At 36.0% G+C, this 24,386-nt stretch overlaps 1 protein-coding gene across 5 annotated transcripts in view; it reads left to right on the top strand.

Annotated features, from left to right (window-relative positions):
- FAM227B (family with sequence similarity 227 member B) overlaps positions 1-24,386 on the top strand; it is a 202,445-nt gene that overhangs the window by 152,947 nt on the left and 25,112 nt on the right. For all 5 annotated transcript variants that reach the window (XM_032343659.1, XM_032343660.1, XM_032343663.1 and 2 more), the window contains 2 exons: positions 12,313-12,410; positions 16,398-16,558. In XM_032343659.1, the coding sequence (XP_032199550.1) occupies positions 12,313-12,410; positions 16,398-16,558 (259 nt within the window). The remainder of the gene's footprint in view (positions 1-12,312; positions 12,411-16,397; positions 16,559-24,386) is intronic.

The raw sequence follows: 24,386 nt of genomic DNA, 5'->3' as shown, positions 1-24,386 counted from the left end.
TAAAGAACTAATATCTAACCAAGTTGAAAGCAAAAAAGCTATTAATGAGGTGCAATAAAAAATGGAGACCCTTACTGCTAGGATAAATGAGAAAGAAGAGAGAATTAGTGATACAGAATACCAAATGACAAAGAATAAAGAAGCTGAGCAAAAGAGAGACAAACAACTACTGGACCATGAGGGGAGAATTTGAGAGATAAGTGATACCATAATACGAAACAACATTAGAATAATTGGGATCCCAGAAGAAGAAGAAAGAGAGAGGGGAGCAGAAGGTATATTAGAGAGAATTATTGTAGAGAATTTCCCTAATATGGCAAAGGGAACAAGCATCAAAATCCAGGAGGTGCAGAGAACCCCCATCAAAATCAATAAAAATAAGTTCAGACCCCATCATCTAATATTTGCAAGTCTTAGCGAATAAGAGAAAATCCTGAAAGCAGCCCAGGACAAGAAGTCTGTAACATACTATGGTAAAAATATTAGATTGGCAGCAGACGTATCCACAGAGACCTGGCAGGCCAGAAAAAACTGGCATGATATGCTTAGCGAAATAAGTCAAGCAGAGAAAGACAACTATCATATGATCTCCCTGATATGAGGAAGTGGTGATGCAACATGGGGGCTTAAGTGGGTAGAAGAAGAATCAATGAAACAAGATGGAATTGGGAGGGAGACAAACCATAAGTGACTCTTAATCTCACAAAACAAACTGAGGGTTGCTGGGGGGAGGAGGGTTGGGAGAAGGGGGTGGGATTATGGACATTGGGGAGGGTATGTGCTTTGGTGAGTGCTGTGAAGTGTGTAAACCTGGTGATTCACAGACCTGTACCCCTGGGGATAAAAATATATGTTTATAAAAAATAAAAAATTAAAAAAAAACTGGCATGATATATTCAGAGCACTAAATGAGAAAAACATGCAGCCAAGAATACTATATCCAACTAGACTATCAGACAAAAATATTATATCCAACTAGACTGTCATTCAAAGTAGGAGAGATAAAAAGCTTCCAGGACAAACAAAAACTAAAAGAATTTGTAAACTCCAAAGCAGCTCTGTAGATAATATTGCAAGGGGTCCTCTAAGCAAAGAGCCTAAAAGTAGTAGATCAGAAAGGAACAGAGACAATATAGAGTAATAGTCATCTTACAGGCAATATAGTGGCACTAAATTCATATCTCTCAGTAGTTACGCTGAATGTAAATGGTCTAAATGCCCCAATCAAAAGACACAGAGTATCAGAATGGATAAAAAGATAAAACCCATCAATATGCTGTCTACAAGAAACTCATTTTAGACCCCAAGACATCTCCAGATTTAAAGTGAGGGGTGGAAAACAATTTACCATGCTAAGGGACATCAAAAGAAAGCTGGGGTGGCAATCCTTATATCATATCAATTAGATTTTAAGCCAAAAACTATAATAAGGGATGAGGAAGGACACTATATCATACTCAAAGGGTCTGTCCAACAAGAAGATCTAACAATTTTAAATATCTATGCCCCTAACATGGGAGCAGCCCAACTATATAAGCCAATTAATAATAAAATCAAAGAAACACATCAACATTAATACAAAAATAATAGCTTTAACACCCCCCTCACTGAAATGGACAGATCATCCAAGCAAAAGATCAACAAGGAAATAAAGGCCTTAAATGACACACTGGACCAGATGGACATCACAGATATATTCAGAACATTCCATCCCCAAGCAAGAGAATACACATGCTTCTCTAGTGCACATGGAACATTCTCCAGAATAGATCACATCCTGGATCATAAATCAGGTCTCAACCGGTATCAAAAGATTGGGATCATTCCCTGCATATTTTCAGACAACAGTGCTCTGAAGCTAGAACTCAATCACAAGAGGATATTTGGAAAGAATGCAAATACATGGAGACTAAAGCGCATCCTTCTAAAGAATGAATGGGTCAACCAGGAAATTAAAGAATGGAAAAATTCATGGAAACAAATGATAATGAAACACAATGGTTCAAAATATGTGGGACACAGCAAAGGTAGTCCTGAGAGGAAAATGTATAGTGATACAAGCCCTTCTCAAGAAACAAGAAAGGGCTCAAATACACAACCTAACCCTACACCTGAAGGAGCTGGAGAAAGAACAACAAGGAAAGCCTAAACCCAGGAGGAGAGAGAAATAATAAAGATCGGAGCAGAAATCAATGAAATAGAAACAAACAACAACTACAAAAACAAACAAACAACCCCTGGCCAGACTTATCAAAAAGAAAAGAGAAAGGACCCAAATAAATAAAATCATGCATGAAAGAGGAAAGATCACAACCAACACCAAAGAAATACAAACAATTATAAGAACATATTATGAGCAACTGTATCCTAGCAAATTTGACAATCTAGAAGAAGTGGATGCATTCCTAGAGACATATAAGCTACCAAAACTGAACCAGGAAGAAATAGAAAACCTGAACAGACCCATAACCAGTAAGGAGATTGAAGCAGTCATCAAAAATCTCCCAACAAACAAGAGCCCAGGGCCAGACGGCTTCCCAGGGGAATTCTACCAAACATTTTAAGAAGAATTAATTCCTATTCTCCTGATACTGTTCCAAAAAATATAAATGGAAGAAAAACTTCCAAACTCATTTTATGAGACCAGCATTACCTTCATCCCAAAACCAGACAAGGATCCCATCAAAAAAGAGAAGTACAGACCAATATCCTTGATGAACAGAGATGCAAAAATTCTCACCAAAATACCAGCCAATTGGATCCAACAGTACATTAAAAGGATTATTCACCACGACCAAGTGGGATTTATCCCAGGGCTGCAAGGTTGGTTCAACATCCACAAATCAATCAATGTGATATAATACGTTAATAAAAGAAAGAACAAGAACCAGAAGATACTCTCAATAGATGCTGAAAAAGCATTTGACAAAGTACAGAATCTTTCCTGATCAAAACTCTTCAAAATGTAGGGATAGAGGGTACATACCTCAATATCATCAAAGCCATCTATGAAAAACCCACCGCTAATATCATTCTCAATGGGGAAAAACTGAGATCTTTTCCGTTAAGGTCAGGAACATGGCAGGGATGTCCATTATCACCATTGCTATTCAACCTAGTACTAGAAGTCCTATCTTCAGCAATCAGACTACAAAAATTAAAGGCATCCAAATCGACAAAGAAGAAGTCGAACTATTACTCTTTGCAGATATGATACTATATGTGGACAACCCAAAAGACTCCACTCCAGATATGCTAGAACTTGTACAGGAATTCAGTAAAGTGTCAGGATATAAAATCAATGCACAGAAATCAGTTGCATTTCTTTACACTAACAACAAGACAGGAGAAATTAAGGAGTCAATCCCATTTACAATTGCACCCAAAACCGTAAGATACCTAGGAATAAACCTAAACAAAGAAGCAAAGAATCTATACTCAAAAAACTTTAAAGTGCTCATGAAAGAAACAAAGAAATGGAAAAATGTTCCATGCTCCTGTATTGGAAGAACAAATATTGTGAAAATATTTATGCTACCTAAAGCAATCTACACATTTAATGCAATCCCTAGCAAAATCCCATCCAGTTTTTTCAAAGAAATGGAACAAATAATCCTAAAATTTATATGGAACCATAAAAGACCTCAAATTGCCAGAAGAATATTGAAAAAGAAATCCAAAGTTGGTGACATCACAATTCCAGACGTTAAGCTCTATTACAAAGCTGTAATCATCAAGACAGTATGGTACTGGCACAAAAACAGACACACAGATCAATGGAACAGAATAGAGAGCCCAGAAATAGACCTTCAACTCTGTGGCCAACTAATTTTTGACAAAGCAGGAAAGAATGTCCAAAGGAAAAAAGACAGTCTCTTCAACAAATGATATTGGGAAAATTGGACAGCACATACAGAAAGATGAAACTGGACTATTTCCTTACACCACACATGAAAATAGATTCAAAATGGATGAAGGACCTCAATGTGAGAAAGGAATCCATCAAAATCCTTGAGGAGAACACAGGCAGCAACCTCTTCAACCTCAGCCACAGTAACCATTCTAGGAACATCGCCAAAGGCAAGGGAAGCAAGGGCAAAAATGAACTATTGGGATTTTATCAAGATCAAAACTTTTGCACAGCAAAGGAAACAGTTAACAAAACCAATAGACAACTGACAGAATGGGAGAAGATATTTGCAAATGATATATCAGATAGAGGGCTAGTATCCAAAAATCTATAAAGAACTTATCAAACTCAACACCCAAAGAACAAATAATCCAAGCAAGAAATGGGCAGAAGACATGAACAGATATTTCTGCAAAGAAGACATCCAGATGGCCAACAGACACATGAAAAAGTGGTCCACATCACTCGGCATCAGGGAAATACAAATCAAAACCACAAAGAGATACCTCACATCAGTCAGAATGGCTAAAATCAGTAAGTCAGGAAATGACAGATGCTGGCAAGGATGTGGAGAAAGGGGAACCCTCCCACACTGTTGGTGGGAATGTAAACTGGTGCAACTACTCTGGAAAACAGCATGGAGGTTCCTCAAAAATTTGAAAATAGAGCTACCCTACGACCTAGCAATGGCACTACTGGGTATTTACCCTAAGGATACAAATGTAGTGATCTGAAAGCGCAGGTGCACCCCAATGTTTATAGCAGCAATGTCCACAATAGCCAAACTATGGAAAGAACTTAGAGGTCCATCAACAGATGAATGGATAAAGAAGAGATGGTATATATATACAATGGAATACTATGCAGCCATCAAAAGAAATGAGATCTTGCCATTTGCAACGATGTGGTTGGAACTAGAGGGTATTATGCTTAGCGAAATAAGTCAATCAGAGGAAGACAACTATCTTATGATCCCCGTGATATGAGGAAGTGGAGATGCAACATGGGGAATTGGGGGGTAGGAAAAGAATAAATGAAACAAGGGATCAGGAGGAAGACAAACCATGACACTCTTAATCTCACAAAACAAACTGAGGATTGCCAGAGGAAGGGGGGTATGGAGAGGGTGATGGGATTATGGACATTTGGGAAGGTATGTGCTATTGTGAGTGCTGTGTGAGTGTGTAAACCTGGTGATTCACAGACCTGTACCCCTGGGGCTAATAATACATTATATGTTAATTTTTAAAAAATTGTTTTCTGGATGTTTTGTAATTTCTTTTTTCCTTTCTTCTTCTCTTGCTCTGTTCCCTTGTGATATGATGATTTTTTTGTCATGGTATGCCTAGGTTTCTCTATATCTATTGTGTATCTACCATAAGTTTTTGCTTTGTGACTACTTTGAGACTTACCTAAAATGACTTAGATTTTTTTTTAACAGATTTTATTTATTTATTTGTCATGGAGAGAGAACAAGAGCAGAGGGGATGGGCAGAGGGGAAAGCAGGCTCCCAGCTGAGCAAGGAGCCTGATGTGGGACTCGATCTCAGGACACTGGGATCATGACCTGAGCCTAAGGCAGATGCTTAACCAACTGAGCCACTCAGGTGTCCCTAAAACAACTTATATTTATAACAGCCTATTTTATATTGATAAAAGCTTAAGATTGAACACATTCTAAAACTTACATTATTAATCCTCCCCCATGGTTTATGTTTTTGATGTCACAATCTTTTTTACCTTATGTACCATTAACAAATTATTGAGTTATAGCTATTTTTAATACTTTAGTCTTTTAACCTGTACCAGATTTATAAGTGATTAAGTCACCCATTTACAACATTAGAGTATTCCAAATTTTGCTATGTATGTTTACCTTTCCTAGCGAGATTTATACTTTCATATGTTTTCCTATTACTAATTAATGTCCTTTGGTTTTAGCTTAAGGAAGTTCCTTTAACATTCTTGCAAGGCAATAATGAACTCCTTTAGCTTTTGGTCATCTGGAACACTCTCTATCTCTCCTTCAATTCTAAAGAACAGCTTTGCTGGCTAGAATGTTCTTGATTGGCAGTTTTTTTCTTTTCAGCACTCCAAATATACCATGCCACTACCTTCTGGCCTTCAGAGCTTTTGCTGAAAAATCTAATAATCTAATGGGACTTCGTTTGTGCATAACAAGGTGTTTTTCCTTGCTGGTTGTAAGATTCTATCCTTGTCGTTAACTTTTGACAATTTAATTGTAATGTGTCTTGATGTGTGTCTCTTTGAGGTTATTATATATGGAACTTTCTGGGCTTCCTTAATCTAGATGTCCATTTCCTTCCATAGTTTAGGGAACTTTTTAGCTATTATTTCTTCAAAATAAGAATAAAATAATGCCCTTTTTCTCTCTTTTCTTCTTCTGAGACCCCTATAATGCAAATAATATATCATCTGCTTGAAGTTGCCTTATAAGTCCTTTATGCTATCTTTACTCTTCTTGCTTCTTCTTCTTTTCCTCCACCTCATTTCCTCCCTCCTCCTTCTCCTCTTTCTCCTTCTTTGCCCTCTTTCTTCTTTTCTGCTTTCACTGAATGAATTTCACTGCCTGGTTTTCAAGCTTGATGATCCTTTCTTCTACATCATCTAATCTTCTGTTGAACCCCTCTATTGTATTGTTCAGTTCTGTTATTACATTCTTTAACTGTGTGATTTCCATTTGCTACTTCCTTGTTTTTCTCTCTGCATTAGAATTCTCACCTTGTTTCATACGTTGTTCTCCTGACCTCCGTGAGCACCTTTATGATTTACTTTGAATTCTTTATCAAGTAAATCTCTTATCTCTGTTTTATTAGTTTTTTTCCCTGAGGTTTTAACTTGTTCTTTCATTTGGAACATATTCCTCTGTTTCTTCATTTTCATAGAGTCTCTCTGTTGGTTTTGCATGCATTAGGTAAAATAGCCACTTCTCCCAGTCTTGAAGGGAGTAGCCCTTTGTAGGAGATGAACCTTATCATTCAACCCTTCCCTACCTCTTGGTTTCTCTCAAGCCTTTGTGATTTGGTAAAGCAGGCTACTTTGTTCCTAGTGGGTCCTAGTATTTGAGGGTGTGTCAAGAACTGTCAGTATCCCAAAGGGAAGCATGTCAGTCAACACTTAGTTCAGGCTGAGTGGAAGCCAGGCCCTCAGGCAGTAGCTTTGAAAATATGCAAATATATATCTTTCAGGAAAATATTAGGAAATGGACATTTCTGTCTGTTTTCTCTGCACTGAGCCCTGGGTGATAGCCAATTGAGAGCTGTTTCTTTGTTTGCTACTGTTCTATAGAACTGATGAACACAAACCTTACTGGCTATGAGAACCAGGCTGTCAAGGAATGGGTCCTCTAGCTAGTAGCCACAAAAGTCTGTGCCCTAGCCTTCTCTTTTGTAGAACATTTTAAGATATGGAATGGTGGGAACATAGTTTCAACATACAACCCATCAATAATAAGCTCATATAATCACTAATCTGAAGAATGTAAAGAATTTTTATGACACCAAGCAAGACTGTCAAGACTTGGTTATAAAATAAAGGTAATCTCAACTCCTTTTAATTTTATTATTTTTAACAATTATACTTTGTATTACCATATACAATGAAATTAGTCATAATTTTTATATCCTTTTTAAGTTCTTATGTAGATAAATTTACATATGATACAAGAAAAAAGAGTTTCCCAGACAATATGTTTTAATTTTTGCTTCAGAACCCATTTAGTGATTAGTTTGTTTGTTTTCCATTCTACAGGAAAGACTTAACACTGGTCATTTCCTTCCAAAACATCTTTGATCAACCCAAGCTTAAAAGCTATTTTGTTTTACATTTGTAATGTTTGGCTACATAGAGTCTTAGTTCATAAGTATACTAGTTCCTTATTTCAGATACTTGTCACTTAGTTCTTTATACAGAACCATAGAAATATTTAAAAACTGATCACTTTGCACCTGTAACTTGTCTAAGCAATGATTTTGTCCTTTAAGACACAGATATAATTCATAGTAAGAAGTTAACAGAGGGGCATCTGGGTGGCTCAGTCAATCGAACATCTGACTCTTGGTGTCAGGTCAGGTCATGATCATGCAGTCATGGGGTTCAGGCCCTGCATCAGACTCTGTGCTCAGGGCAGAGTCTGCTTCAGATTCTGTCTGTCTGTCTCTCTGTCTCTCTCTCTCTCTCTTGCTATCTCTCTCTCTCTATCTCTCTCTCTCAAATAAATAAAATCTTTAAGAAAAAATAACTTATAAAAATAAGTCAATTCCCAAGCCAAAATAAGGTAAAAATATTGTATTTTCCTTGGGAAACGATTTTGATATGGACCACTATCTTATACACATAAAATCTTCCTGTTCTTGAATATGTTAAATTTAGCTCAAAGTTGGTGAAACCCAAGGATATTAGTGATACCTTACATACATATAGCACTTCATCGTTAACAAAGTATGCTTATAGGCACTTAAACTTTCTAACCTCTCTGTGAGATTATTCACAATTATATATGTTATGTTGATATTACTAGAAGAAATTTAATTTTACCATATAGCATTGTGAAGAAGTCCTTAATGTTTCATTTTGCCAATTTAAAGCAAATTGCATATAGAAAGTTGGGAGGATGCTTCTGTGTATAGCAATGTAGACAGATGTAACTTGTTTGAGGTCTAATATGTAAACAAACCAATGACTGGGTCTGCAGATGCTAAGATTGAAGGGACTTGAGGAAATATTTGTATAGGGATCTGAAAAAAATCTGGGAAGCATGACAAGAAATATATGCAATAAGACAATTAGAACATATTCCTGGGTCTGTAATAACTTTCTTCAAATAATCATCTCATTTTCCTATATTACTGAAACAAAATTGTGTTTGTTTTATTTCTTATTTGTTCAGGTAGCATATATTTGGCAGAATGAATACCTGTGTTTTCTCTTTCATTTGTTTCCCCTTATACTTCAGTACTAGGTACTTTCTAAGAGTAATTCTAATTTAAGTTAGGTATATTCTAAAATGGGTCCTTACTTTGAATTCTTTATCAAGTAAATCACTTATCTCTGTTTTGTTAGTTTTTTTCCCTGAGGTTTTAACTTGTTCTTTCATTTGGGTTTTTTCTGAGTAACACTTTTTTGTTTCTATAGTTTATTCAATAATTGTATTAATATATATGGACTGTATGAAGTTTAATTTTACCAAGATATATGAGTTCTTTGCATTTCAGAAAGACTATTAATGAAAACTACAAAAGTGGATAGAGATAACCATACTTATTTATCTAAGTGTCTCCCTTTTAAACATCCCTAAAATAGGGTCACCTGGGTGACTCGGTCAGTTAACTGTCCAACTCTTGATTTTTCCTCAGGTTGTGATCTCATGGATTGTGAGATGGAGCCCTATGTCAGGCTTTGTGCTCAGCAGGGAGTCTGTTTGGAGATTCTCTCCCTTTGCCCCTCTCCCTACTCATGCATGCTCCTCTCTTTCTCTCTCTCTCCCTCTCTCAAATAAATAAATAAATAAATTTTGTAATCCCTAAAATAAAAAGGGGATAATTATGGGAATGAATTTTTTCCAATGTAGGTGGAGTAAGAGTAGAATATTTTGCTACTAGTGAAATTTCTGAAGCCTAGTAAGAACAGTTGAGACTTTTTTTTTTTTTTTTTTTTTTTTGAGAGGAAGAGAAAGAGAGAGGGGGTAGAGGAGGGAAGAGAGAATCTTAAGCAGGTTCCACACCCAACATGGAGCCCTACATGGTGCTTGATCTTACAACCTGAGATCATGACCAGAGCTGAAATCAGGAGTCAGACACTTAAACAACTGAACCACCCAGTTGCCCTGAGACATTTTTCCTTATGGTTTTATCAAATAGAATCACTTTTTGATCTTGTTCTCAAGCTTTTAGGGACATGAGGACAGAGGATATATAAAAACTGTAATCAGGGGAAAATTAATATTCTCATCTAAAATAAGTTATTGATTGGGGACTATAGGAGGAAAAAATCTAATAAATATAGTAATTTTAAGATTACTTATTATGCATATCATATTTGGGTGGGTTTTTCTTTTTTGTAAATTTTCTACTTTTGTAAATTTTTTCTTTAAAATTTTAACTCCTAAAATTTCCTTGCATTGTGGTTTTTATGTATCTCTTTTTTTTATCTTTTGCCATTATTCCTAGCTGGAGATTTTTGCCTGATATTAACGTATAGTGACTGATTTTACAACCAAGGTTAAATATTCTGAAAAGTAAGGTTTTTAGTTGACATGAAGTAAAAGGTCCTTTTATTATTAATATTATGTCTATTCTAGAGACAATAAAGTAATATTACCTAAATATGTTTTTAAGAATGATTCAAAATAGACCAAGTTTTATTTTTTTAATTTTTCCTCCCAGAGAATATTTTTGTTGTTTTTTTTTTTTTTTTACTTATCTTGCCAGTGTTTCTTTATACAAATAAGGCAAACATATTCTTATAAAAGTCACATACTATATATATTCAATCAAATTATATACTCTGTTCTATACCTTGCTTCCATCACTTAATGATATGACATGTAGATCTCTTCAAATCAGTATAGGGAGCTTCCTCATTTCTTCTTAGATCTGCATGTATTCCATCAAATGGGGTGCCTTTATTTTTTTTTTTTTTACTAGTACTTCACTACTATTAAATACATGGGTTGTTCATAATCTCTAAGTTTTATATATTATGTCACAATCAATAAACGTACTTGTGTTCTTTCATACTTACATATGAGATTGTATAGGATATAGTCTCAGAAGGGGGATTGCTAAGTCAAAGAGAAAATGTATCTGTATTTTTGTAGATATTACCAGATACCCTCTACAAGATATTGTTTTCTTTTGAGCATGTTTTAAAGATTTTTTTAAATTTATTTGACAGAAATCACAAGTAGGCAGAGAGGCAGGCAGAGAGAGGAGGAAGCAGGCTCCCCGCGGAGCAGATAGCTGGATGCGGGGCTCGATCCAGGACCCTGGGCTTATGATCTGAGCTGAAGGCAGAGGCTTTAACCCACTGAGCCACCCAGGCACCCTGTTTTAAAGGAAATAAATCATATGGTTTATTACCCTTCTTGACCATTCTAACTTCAACTTAATCTAACCTTGTTTCCACTCAAAATTTTAAAATTCGGGTTCCTAACCAATTCTTTATTCCGTCAATGATAAATGCCTACTTACCTCAAGCATCAGACTGATATCTAATATCCTTGAATGTGTAGTGTCAAAAATCAATCTGAGCGAAGGGGGGGTGGGGTTATGGACATTGGGGAGGGTATTTGCTTTGGTGAGTGCTAATTCACAGACTTGTACCCCTGGGGATAAAAATACATGTTTATAAAAAATAAAAAATTAAAAAAAAAAATATATATATATATATATAAAATATCAATCTGAGCGACTTTCCTTAATTCTTCAGAGCTTTATCTACAACCAGTAAATCCAATTAGTCTACCTGGCACCTGATAATAATAAGTGCCACAATCTAGTTAACAAGCCTCAGATTACCTGTTTTCTCTGTGTTAAGATATCCTTAATGACTATTTTGTTCTTTTAAGCTGATTGACATACTGATTAAATCATACAGTTCTCCTTTTCTTTTCTTTTCTTATTTTTTTAAGATTATTTATTTATTTGACAGACAGAGATCACAAGTAGGCAGAGAGGCAGGCAGAGAGAGAGGAGGAAGCAGGCTCCCTGCTGCACAGAGAGCCCAATGCAGGGCTCGATACCAGGACCCTGGGATCCTGACCTGGGCCAAAGGCAGAGGCTTTAACCCACTGAGCCACCCAGGTGCCCCCAGTTCTCCTTTTCTTTAAGTCATGGCAAGACTCCCTTGTTACCTTCATGTATATTCATGCTGGTTGCAGGGAAAACATACCAAGTATTTCCTTATTTGAATTTGTTGTCAGTATATGGAAAAGGTGCACCCTAACATGCAGAGGCCCAAGCCTTCTATTGCATTAAACAAGACGGTCATGGACAAAGCTCTGGGCTCTGTCCGAAAAGACCTAGGCCTGTGTCTTAAATGATAGCTTAAAGCTGTAGCTTAGAGTTGTACAATTTCCTGCACTTAGTTATGTCATCTGTAAATTGTGGAAAACCTTACTTTGTTCACAGAATGGTTTGTGACCATAATATGAGATAATATAAATGAGCTTTATCAGGTCTAAAGTCCTGTTAAGTAAAAATGAGATGGTGTATTTATTTCCTCTAACTGAAGGAAGCCATAACAATATCCTAACCTCTATTCCATCCATTTTTGGTTCTTTCCGTATTTAAAGTACATTGCTAGAAGAAAAAAACTATTATGCCTTTTTGTAAAGAAAAAAAAAGCCAGAATTTAAGAAAGTATTTTGTTTTCTCTTTTAGCTATTGACTTCAATATGACAAAAATTTTAAAGAACCCAAGAGCATATACAATGCCCCCATTCAAGGAAGAATCAAGTGTATCAAGACTAACAACAAAGGTTTGGAGCATAGCAATTATTAAAAATGTTCTTACTTATTTAATTTGCTATATAATTAGTTGAACAACTTCATATAGGCAATGTTCATTATTACACTCCTGACATATATTTTAGAAAAATTTAATGATCAAAGGTGATTTATTGGAGAGGATAATCTTAATGTTAAAAAGTCATTTTTTTAAAGTCATTTTTTTAAAATATCCTCATCTCTAAAGGAAAAAAAAAGCCATAACATTCATCTTTTCTCACACTTCTGCCACTACTTGTCCTTGGGTTGATATACAAACATGGCTCTGATCTCAGTAAGTTCTAATCAAGTTTGCAGGGAAAACTTCATAAGAGTTTTCAGCAATGGCTGACCTGTCCCTACGTCTTAAACCATGATCCAGGGATAAATGGCCATATGTAGATACTATTACTGATAAGTCTTTGTTGCTGAGCATTTTTCCGTGTTTCTGATGGTGCCTCCCTAAGAGAAATCCTTATGGACTTTACCGTCTTGTGTTGCATTAGCCAAGATTTGATGAGGTTACTGGCTTGATATTCTGAATTTGCTCTCTTCTTAGACAATTGGGTTTTAAGTTTGTTGCAGTTTTTATTGCTAAAATTTTGTCTGAATTATCTAGTCAAGTCTGACCATTAATTTTATGTTATCCTATATAAAAACCACTTTCTGAAGTCAGTGTTCATATGTTTCCTGATCTTCAGTAATCCAGATATACAGAATGTTTTCCAACACTTACAGTGCTTCCAAGAATGGTTTGTAAGTACTTAGAATAGAAACTGGTAATCTCTAGGAGTCACTGTATAAGTTGCATTGTATAGGATAAGTAGAGGTTGTATTACATAGGATAAAGTATAAGTTGCTGTGTAAATATACGATAATAAAGCCATGTTAGAGGCATCTGAAAAGATTTGGTAATTGTCTTTTATAGTAAGCTCTGTATGTATAAACAGAGAATGTCGTTGACCGCCAAATCTACTGCATTCTTGAGCTATTTAAACAGACATGTGGGATCTACTCTATGCTGATTAATCAATTGTGTATTATATTCATTTTGGAGCTCTGCTTTATGGAAAGGTATAGACAAAAGGAAGTGTTCTGAATAGAAAATAATCAGGATGATCAAGGGCTTTGAAACCATATTTTTTGAGCAGTCGCCAAAATATTTAAAGGCATTTCCGCTAGAAAAGACAAGACCCTGGTGGCCAGAATAACTGTTTTCAAGTATGTAGAGAGCTACTATGGAGAGCAAGATTAGGCTTTTTCTGTGTGGCTCAAAATTTATTTTTACCAATACAAACCAAAAAGGTTTTATGTTTACCCATAAGTGAAAGCTATAGGGAGACAGTTTTCAGTTCAACATAAAGAATTTTTCTAAGCATCAGTGTTGTCCAGGTGCTGAATGGGTGCCTGTGGCTTCCCAATGCCATTTTAAGCATTGGCAGGATGCACATGCAAATTTCAAAGTTCAGTTTAGCTTTCTAGTCATCATCAGCAGTTGTCCTTTAATAAATTAGTCAAAAGTTAAACAACAAAATCATCCCTTGGACTTTCTAGCTCATCTCTTGTGATGCTTCCAAAGTTTGTAAGATTGCTTGGTTCTCAAATTTAGTACTAGGTTGACTCTTAACTATTAAAGTCCTGTTTGATGGAATTTTAAAGTTTTCTGATAATTTTCTGCCATTGTCTTTTGTGGGGTAGATAGAAGCAATGAGACTTCTGCTAATTGTTTTGGCTATTTGGGATATCTCTAGCAAGAATTCTTTAGGCAACCTCAAATCTTCAGGATTAAACTATTTGAGAAAATGGCTAGGGCTCCACAAAACACTGGATATGCATTTAATACCTCGTTCTGCTCTTGTCAGGTTGAACTATCCTTAAAAAGTCAGGGACCATTATAGAGGAAGAAGGAGGTATTAACTGTGGTTTTCATTTTAAAAAATGGACAACTGCAGAAAAATAACAGAAATGTCTATTTCTAGAATTTCAGTAAGATCTAGGTTCTATCTTACAGTATCCAAGGAAGAAGCCAGGAAAAGGGTGATGAAACATCTTTCTAGACAGACAGTATTTCCTCTTATTCTAGGCAAAGTCTGGTCTGGCTTTGCATGCAATTTAAAGATTGCTCAGCCATCAAAAAGAATGGAATCCTGCTGTTTGTGATGACGTGGATGGGTCTAGAGTATATTAGGCTAAGTGAAATAAGCAGTCAGAAAAAGACAAATACCATGTGATTTCACTCATGTGGAGTTTAAGAAACAAAACAGATGAACACAGGGAAGAGAAAGAGAAATAAAATAAGAGGAAAACATAGAGGGAGGCACATCATAAGACTCTTAACTATAGGGAAGAAACTGAGGGTTGCTGGAGGTAAAATGGGTGGGGCGATGGGCTAATATTGTTAGATAGGTGGTCGGCATTAAGGAGGGCACTTGTTATGACCAACTGATAAATCACTAAATTCTACCTCTGAAATTAATAATACAGTGTATGTTAATTAAATTGAATTTAAATTTAAAAATTTTTAAAGAATAAAGGAAAAAAGATCAGGCTAGATATTCAATTCACCTAATGTGAATTTTCACAAAAGACTGAGATGGAGTAAATTATTTACATAATAGAAAATGTGTCTGATTTTGTCATTGAGTTTTCACCATCAAAGAATTGCTTTTGATTATGATAGTCCTACTGTTCAAAGTAATTATGGAGCATCTCTGAAGGAAAGCAATGAAAAAGTGACCATAAGCAAAAGAAACACAAGAGAACTTTTATGTATCAGTAAAAGCAAATAAGAATAAAATTTTAGGGGCACCTGTGATAACTCAGAGTTTAAAGCCTCTGCCGTCGGCTCAGGTCATGATCCCAGAGTCCTGGGATCGAGCCCCGCATCAGGCTCTCTGCTCATCGGGAAGCCTGCTTCCTCCTCTCTCTCTCTCTGCCTGCCTCTCTGCCTACTTGTAATCTCTGTCCGTCAAATAAATAAATAAAATCTTAGGGAAAGAAAAGAATAAAATTTTATTTCCTCACAGGAAGTGGAAATAATAAATCTCTCATCTATGCATTACAAAAATGGAGGAAAGACATAATACATGAGTAGTTACTATCCTGACCTTGTATCCCACAAGAAGTCAGTAATAGAATCTTAAAGCAATTATATTTATGGTCACTTTCCCTGACAGAGAATTCATGGTCGACAGCTTTTTCCATCAGCACTTTGATTACATTATCCACCTGCCTTCCAGCTTCCTTTGTCCTGATAAAAGTTCATCTTTTAATCTTGTTGAGGTTCCCTTATATGTTCTTTTTCTTTTGCTGCTTTTGAGATTTTTCTTTTTGTTTTGGTCCTTCAACACTTTGAGTATGATGTGTCTAGGTGAGTATTTTTCCTGCTTGGAGTTAAGCTTCTTGGATATGTTTTCCAAAAAAAGTTTGGAGGTTTTGGTCGTGTTTTTCTTCACATTTTTTCCTGTCCCTTTTTCTGGAGCTCTTTTCCTTTTCTTCTTTCTTTTTTCTTTCTGTTCTTCAGACAGAAGAATTCTATTGACTTATCTACCAAGCTGATAAAGAAGAAGGATAGAAGGACCTTACTGCATGAACTCATAGTTCATACTGTAGTAAACTTATATAATTAAGATGCTTGGGGTGCCTGGTGGCTCAGTTGGTTAAGCATCTGACTCTTGATTTCAGCTCAGGTCATGATCTCAGGGTTCTGAGATGGAGCCCAGCATGGGGATCCCCACTCAACAGAGAACCTGCTTGGGGTTCTCTCTCCCTCTCTCTTTGCCCCTCCTGCTTGTGCTCTCTCTCTCTCTCAAATAAATAATAATCTTTTTTTTTAAAAAGATGCCTTACAGAGTTTCCTTTTATTTATTTTAATATGCCAGATAGTAACTTTATAGTTACAATGCAATTATATTTATTTACAGTTCTTTAAAAACACATAAAAATAATAATTGACTTGATTTTTTTTCTTCTCTTTACAGTCCCATTATATTAGCACTGGTCCAGAGTTTAACCGTGTGCTTTTCAATTTTGGAGGTCGGAGTCCACTGATTTTATATTACCTTAAGATGCATGAGTTAGCTGGTATTTCCAAAGCCCCTAGACAAACCAAGATCAAACTTACTGAAATATCACAAGAACCATATCCTTTTATAAGCTTTGCTTTAATGTGATCTATTTCTAAAATCTTCAAAACTACTAAATGTCACAATCAAGAAAAAAGTTTAATGCATTTTTTAACCAATACTTTTTACTTAGTATTTAGTTATATTCAAAACTTTTGTAGCATGTTTAGCCAAAGTATTTTCTCTTTTAGGTCTAAGGCTGTGATTTTGCATACAAGAAAAGTTTTAAAAAACATAAAACCTGGGAACTGGTATATGTCGCTCTTTAGTAAAAGATTGTTCCTCTTCAGGGCTCAGTTTTAAGCATCAGACTGTAGATAAAGGGCTTCTACCCTTCTCCAGAGGAAAGTTTCAAATGGGTTTTAGCTGGGTAATTCTTTGTTCCAATGATAATTTGTCAGAAAGGTTAATATGTAAAACATAATATAAATAAAATTGGAGCTCTTTCACTATGGCAGCGGTGAAGGGCCCAGAGTTCTGTACACTTGTACTCCCCTGCACCCTCCAAATAACCCATGCTGGCCCAGCCCTCACTGGGGCTGATGAACCCCCACAGGGAACTAGTACCATGGTCTCCAAACTGGACACAGCTCTAGATATATATATATATGATATAGAATATGATATAGAATTTTATATATGTGTATGTATATAGAATTATATATATATTCTATTATATAGATATATATTATATATCTATATCTATTATATATATAATATGATATATTATATATACATACACATATATAAAACTCTATAATTTTATAGAATTTTAATTCTAATTATACATATATAAAATTCTATATCAAAACTCTTATTTATATCTACTTCTATATATCTATTTCTATCTTTAAAAATAAAAAAACTTAAACTTTACTAATATGGTAAATGGGTACCTTCACTTAGCAGATATTTCAGTCTGCACTCTACTGTTTTGAAAGATAATAATGGTGTCTTTGCTCTTGTATTGTTTTCTGGGTATCACGTGTTGCTGTTTTTCTTTGGGTGAACAGATTAAGGTAACAGATTGGGCAAGCAGACTAATAGATTACATCGTGTAGTTTAACTAAATTAATACTCACAAGTAGACCAATACCTTTAAAGGCCTCTTGGAAGGGGCGCCTGGGTGGCTCGGTGGGTTGAGGCCTCTGTCTTCAGCTCAGGTCATGGTCCCAGGGTCCTGGGATCAAGCCCTGCATCGGGCTCTCTGCTCAGCGGGGAGCCTGCTTCCTCCTCTCTCTCTCTGCCTGCCTCTCCACCTACTTGTGATTTCCGTCTGTCAAATGAATAAATAAAATCTTAAAAAATAAAAAAAAATTTTAAAAATTAAAAAAAAAAAGCCTCCTGGAAAAAAACTTTGGATTGATGATAATATTTATAATGCAGGAATAGATTTTTTTAAAAAATAAGGAAAATGCCATAATAATTTCTCTCCTACTCGTTGAAGAAGATCCTTCTCAGCCATACTAAGAAATGAAATTAACGGGGTGCCTGGGTGGCTCATTCAGTTAAGTGTCAGACTCTTGATTTCAGCTCAGGTTGTAATCTCAGGGTCATGGGATCCCTGCGACAGGCTCTGCCATAGGTGTGGGACCCACTTAAGATTCTGTCCCTTTCATCTGCCCCTCTTTCCCCCACCCCTTTCTCTCTCTTTCAAAGAAAGAAAGAAAGAAAGAAAGGTAATGAAATAAATGATGAGCCAATCAATTCTGCCAAGTTGTAGGCTAAAAAACCCAAAAATTTTGAAAATGACTATTTGAAATGTGAATATACCTAATTATTATAAACAATGAATCTAGCACTGAGTATATGTTATACTTTTCAAAATCAGCAAATAATTGTATAATGCCAGTTTAATTTGCAAGGCATTTATAAACCAACTATGTAGATAATAAATCTCTACAATTTGAGGATAAAAGGTTTATGCTAGCAATTTAAATATTTTATTTTATCTCACTGTTTTTTATTTTTAGACTGTATGTCTTTTATAATATTTATAATATATTAATACAGATTGATATTACATAATTCATAAATTTGTGCTCATGTAGCTTTTACTCATGGGATATATGATTAAAATCTGCTCTAACAGAATCTCAGGACTCTTCCTAGGACACTTCCTCTTCCACATTTTAGTCAAGATAATCTCCAATGACTCACTGACTATATGTACATGGAATTAACTTGGATAGCTCTGAAACAAAAGGGGAAAGTCACACTTCTGAGATTCAGCTGCAAAGACTGACATCAGTCCTGTCTGAACTTCCTTACTCTCTCAGAGCCCTCTTGCCAACTATCACATTGTGAGCTGCTGTGTGGAAAAGCCCACATGGTAGGGAAATGAGGAAGGACGTAAGAAATTGAGACCATTAGTCTAACAATCCATGAGGAAATAAATCTTGGTAATCAACAGGTAACTCAACAACGTTTCAGCAAAAGTCTGATGTAGATGAATCTCTTCAGTAAATTCAAATATTTGTCACATTGTAATGTAAATTTCACTTGTTTTTCTCACCCAGTAGAGAACAAAGAATCATTTACCTCTATATCTCTAACTTGGGGAAAAATATCTTAAATATGATATATGTTCAATAAATGTCTGGTGGGTGAGAATAATATGCTTTTATATAAAGATAAAGTCAAGTTTCATTTTATTTTTTTTAATTGACATCATTAAAATTAAGAAAACTGGAGAACAGGAATAGGGGTAGAAATCTGGGAGTTACTGGTACAAAGTTCATCTTTATAGGCATCATATCAAAATGATGTTTTAAACGAATTTATTGAACAGTTACTGTGTACCACTCTTTTAAGTACTTTACATTTATTAATTCATTCCATTCTCATGTCAACTTCTCAGATATATTATTGTCTCTATTTTAAATAAGTAAACTGAGGCACAAGAAACTTATGGCATTTGGAGTCTATCCTTGGTGATCTGGTTTCACAGCCAATACACTTGCACTCTGGCACTTAATTGTTTACACAGGAGAACTGTGTAACTCTGGAAGAAGATAAAGTATATTCGAGTTTTCTAAAGGTAATCATAACTGTGGTTTAGGGCAAGGGTGATGAGAGGCAGAGAAGTCAACAGAAGACAGAAGTGAAAGGATGCCATGATAATGTTCCTTATATTTGAGAATAGTTTTATTTGAAATTTCTACTGTTGATTCGGCATTAAATAACTTTAGAAGTTTTTCTCCAGACATGTAAGATTGCATGACCATGTACATTCTATTTCCAAATCCTTTTATTTATTTACTGAGAGATTTTTCACATCTACTTTTTTTTGGAGATTTGAATACTCTTAATCCATTGATAAAACAAGCAAATAGAAAATCAATAAGGCTATAGGAAATTCAAGTAGCACTATCAACCAAGTTGACTTGATTGACATTTATAAGAACACACTACCTAACAGAATAATATTCTTAATCTTAAGAAACATTCTTTTTTTATGTTCAGTTAGCTGGCATATAATACATCATTAGTTTTTTATGTAGTGTTCAGCAGTTGCACATAACACCCATCACTCATCACAACACATGCCCACCTTAATTCCCATCACCCTGTTACCTCATCCCCCCACGCACCCCCCCCCTTCCTCTGTAACCCTCTGTTTGTTTCCCGGGAGTCCAGAGTCTCTCATGGTTTGTCTCCCTCTTTGTCTTCCCATTCAGTTTTCCCTTCCTCCCATGTGGCCCTCCGCACTATTGCTTACATTCCGCATCTGAGCGAAACTATATGGTAGTTGTCTATCTCTGCTCGACTTATTTCAGTTAGCCTAATCCCCTCCAGTCCGTCCATGTCCATTCAAATGGTGGGTATTCAGCCATCAGAAAGGATGAGTACCCACCATTTGCCTCTGATATACTTTCTTAAGTTCAGATACAGAGCAATATCATATTCGATCTACGTAATTTTTAAATCAGAGTCTTATGAAACAGCTACATTTAAAAACAAATTTAACACTGTAGGTAGTATTTGTTTTGATTTGGAGTGACTTGCCAAAGTCATAAGAGGGAAGATCACTTTATTGTCCATGTTTTGGAATTCATATGTAAATACTGAGAACCTGGAGATGTTTGAGGAAAGGAGGAGGAAGGGAACAAATGTAATTGTACTTCACAGGGATGCTCATGATTCTGACAGGATTTTTAATGTACAACCATAAGGCAAATAATAAACTTTTTGTTAATGTATATTAAACAATTATTAGCAGAAAATTTGAATATTTTTATGAACAATCTTTGAATATTTTTAAAAATTGATAAATTATGAGCAAAATGGCAAAAATTTTACTTCCTGGACCTCAGAACTGAATGTGTAATATGTCTTTAAACTGTGTAGAATCATGTGCAAAATCTATTTGGAGCTCTTACTTTTCCCTTCTCACATCATATGTGTTTTTATAAATCACATTGTCCTCTAAATGCATTGAGAGTAGACTAATAAAAAAAATACCTGGAAGTCTTATATTTTTTTCCATGTGAAACACAAATTATTTTTTACAAGATAAAGAAAACTGAGAAACACAGTGTTGGTGTAGTTTGTACTTTGCGTGGTGTAGTTGGTGTAGTTGGTGTCTCATTCCATTAAATGGAATGTCCATCAGCTGTATCTATGCGTGGGTCCTGTTTAAAAAAAAAAAAAAAAAAAAGGTCAATAGACTGTATCTGTATTTCTAACATGAATTTAGAAGTTCACATTTTGTTGCAGTTCAGAAAAAAGAATTCTGAACTCAGCGCAGTATCATAAAGAGTACATTGTGTTACTATAAAGACGTGCTCCTCCCATCACATATGACAAACTTATTAACAAGTAAAATGGAGCCTTGGGTGGATTGTTAAACTCTGCAATTGAAAATAATGTGAGATATTGCAAGACTTAAACCATCATTAAAATAAAAGCTATACAAAGCAATCATCTGTTGTTAATTATCTGAGATGTGGTAGAAGCAAGTAGTCAACAGTGGAAAAAAAGAAAAGGAAGAAATCCTGATATTCATGAAAGGTCATCAGCTCTGTATAACACTCTGTCTTCACACAGTAAGAGTCCAGTGGGAAACTCTTTAGAGCCATGTGCAACTTCTTTTCACTGTTATTTATAAAAATATTTCCAGTAATCTTTGTCATATGTGCATACATAAATTTTTTCCTCAATGATATGTGAATAACAACTTGCCAGTTGTTACTAAAAATTAGTATCAAATATATTTTTCATTTCAAGTCATTGATATTTCAAGTAATTAACATATCCAAGGATCTGGTAATCTCATTTTTAAAAGGATAAATTAGCTAAAAGACAAATGTTTGAAAGAAACCTCTAATCCAGAACCTTCTCACCTAGTTATTTTTCTAGTAAAGATAAGATAAAATACTTTTTACCCCTCAGTCTTAATAGAATTTTTAGGATGAAGTGGGTAGGAAGACCTATACTGCTGGAAAGTTTGTTCTCTTATTTATGAGATTATACCCCAAAAATTTAACCCTCACTTCCCTTCAGCTTCAAAACTAGGGGTGTGGATATGACAATATTAACTTTTAATGAGACCTTTCAGATAATAGAAACCACATGTTAGCTTCCTGGAATGGGTTTTTAAAAATACATTTTTGTTGAAAACACCTAGCCCTCAAACCCTGTGGCAACACAGACATCCTCCACCAAAACTTGATGGAGAACTGATAGTTCCTCTAGTTGTCTGTAAAGAGGAAGAACAGGGGCAAGATATGCTAAGGCTGGGAAAAGGAAGAGAATGAAGGGGAGAGATAAAGGAGTAGAGAGGAATCCCACAACCCTTGGTTGCACTGAAGGAGTCTCTAAAATATACTCTAATTTGAGCCCAGATTTGAGCTGCTTCTCCATCTGTATCAGATGGATTGGACTAGATAAATTTCAAGTCTTTTTGAATCCTGAAATTTATGATTCTTTTTTTTTTAAGATTTATTTATTTATTTATTTATTTATTTATTTATTTATTTAAGAAAGAGAGTGAGAGAGAGCATGAGAGGGTAGAAGGTCAGAGGGAGAAGCAGACTCCCCATGGAGCTGGGACCCCAGTGTGGGACTCGATCCCGGGACTCCAGCCAAGATCATGACCTGAGCCGAAGGCAGTTGCCTAACCAGCTGAGCCACCCAGGTGCCCTGAAATTTATGATTCTGTTGGAAGAATTGGACTTTCCATGCTCTCAGTGGTTAAACTAGTAAGTAGCCCAGTTTTTTCCTGAAATGACAACATTCTCATTTTCTCAACTCACTGTAGAACAAGGTTCTTCAGAGCAGACACTATCTCATTCTCAGGTATCAGCTTCTTTAAAAGGTCACCAGAATAACTAGCTGACCAAGTAAAGCTAAGAAAGAATATCAATTTAAGAGAACTTTAGTAGTGTCTCGTAATGAGTAAATTCAGGGATATTTATAGGGTTTTAGGGCCTAAATTGGATGATTTCAAGTCAGGCTATGCAAGGCAGGGAATTACCTGGGATTTGGCAGTGTTTAATTGGTTTCGTAGGCCCAGTGAAGCAAGGATCTTGAAGTGAGTTTTGATGAGCAAACTACTATAACTCGTTCAAAGTCTTTTCTTTCAGGAGAAAGCATTTTCTGGAGCATGTAGCTAAGGTATTTTTACTCTTATTCTCAGTATTATAAAATATAGGGATAAAAAAATGTTTGCATGGTCCCCAAACTTTTTAACACAGGGACAGCTTAATAAGACATTTGTCAGTCATATTTTTACCATCTCTTAACAAGAACAATTAGACATCCATCTGCAGATAAGAGTGCCTTTGTGGGGAACTGTGGGAGCAGCACTATATGGCAAAGGAACTGAGGGGAATCTCACCAGCTGTGCATCAGGTAATAGGCATACAGACCTCAGTTCCGGCTGTGGGCTCCATAGTGACTTGTGAACCAACTCTGGCCCCTCATGACTACAGTCTGGGAACCCCTGGAAACCATTTCACAGACAATCACCTATGGACAAGAGGGCCTTTGTGAAAATCCAGTTTTCCAGCAGAGAAGTTCCAGCATTATAGAAAAAAAAATATGCATATGTGCACATGCACGCACACACACACACACATATGTATATATATGAGTGTGGACACACTGGAGAGGGTAAGAACAGTTTGAGTTCACTCCTCCCCCAAGGTGCGCAGCTTAAGACCAAGAGAGATCCTTTCTGCCATGATCTCACGGGGGAGAAAGTGATAAAGTGTCAGTGAACACTCAACTTCCCTAACTGTGTGGGTTGCTTCCAGAAAGGCCCAATTCTCTCTTAGCCCACTTATCACTGAATCATGAGCTGCATGACTTGGGGAGAAAGAAGAGACTGGAAGAGTGGCAGATAGGACTCTCAGAGAGCACCAAAGGGATGCACATTCTCCTATCTGTGTCATAGACTCCCATTAAGAAGCGTGCACACAAACCGCTAGGGACACCTCACCCACAAATCTTCCCAACCAGCCCATGGATAGACCACCCCCGCTTGACCCCCACCCCACCAGTGCTCTTGTGCCTTACCCACACATACTCACATTCTGTGGACAGCTCCCTCTGCATGCTCCAAATGGCAGTGGTGAGAACAAGCTTTGGCAGATGGTTGGTGAGCACACACAGAAAACCTATGCCCGCCCAAATCTGTGGTTCAGGGAGATACCACAAAATTGAGCTTTAATCCACCTTTGGGAAAACAAAAGGAAGACTGTCGGCACTTGCCCTGGTATGCTACAGGATCAAAAGACGGCATACAGCCTTAAGAATTCTGCCACAAGGAGGAGCAAGAAACGTGGAGCAGATGTATCCATAGAAGGTCTGAGAAAGCCTCAGAATCCCTAGCAGGGGTGA

This window comes from Mustela erminea, chromosome 5 (genome assembly GCF_009829155.1).
Source record: "Mustela erminea isolate mMusErm1 chromosome 5, mMusErm1.Pri, whole genome shotgun sequence".
In the NCBI taxonomy this organism is placed as follows: domain Eukaryota; kingdom Metazoa; phylum Chordata; class Mammalia; order Carnivora; family Mustelidae; genus Mustela; species Mustela erminea.
The sequence above is the reverse complement of the archived record's forward strand: the minus strand, read 5'-3'. Positions and strand labels throughout refer to the sequence as shown.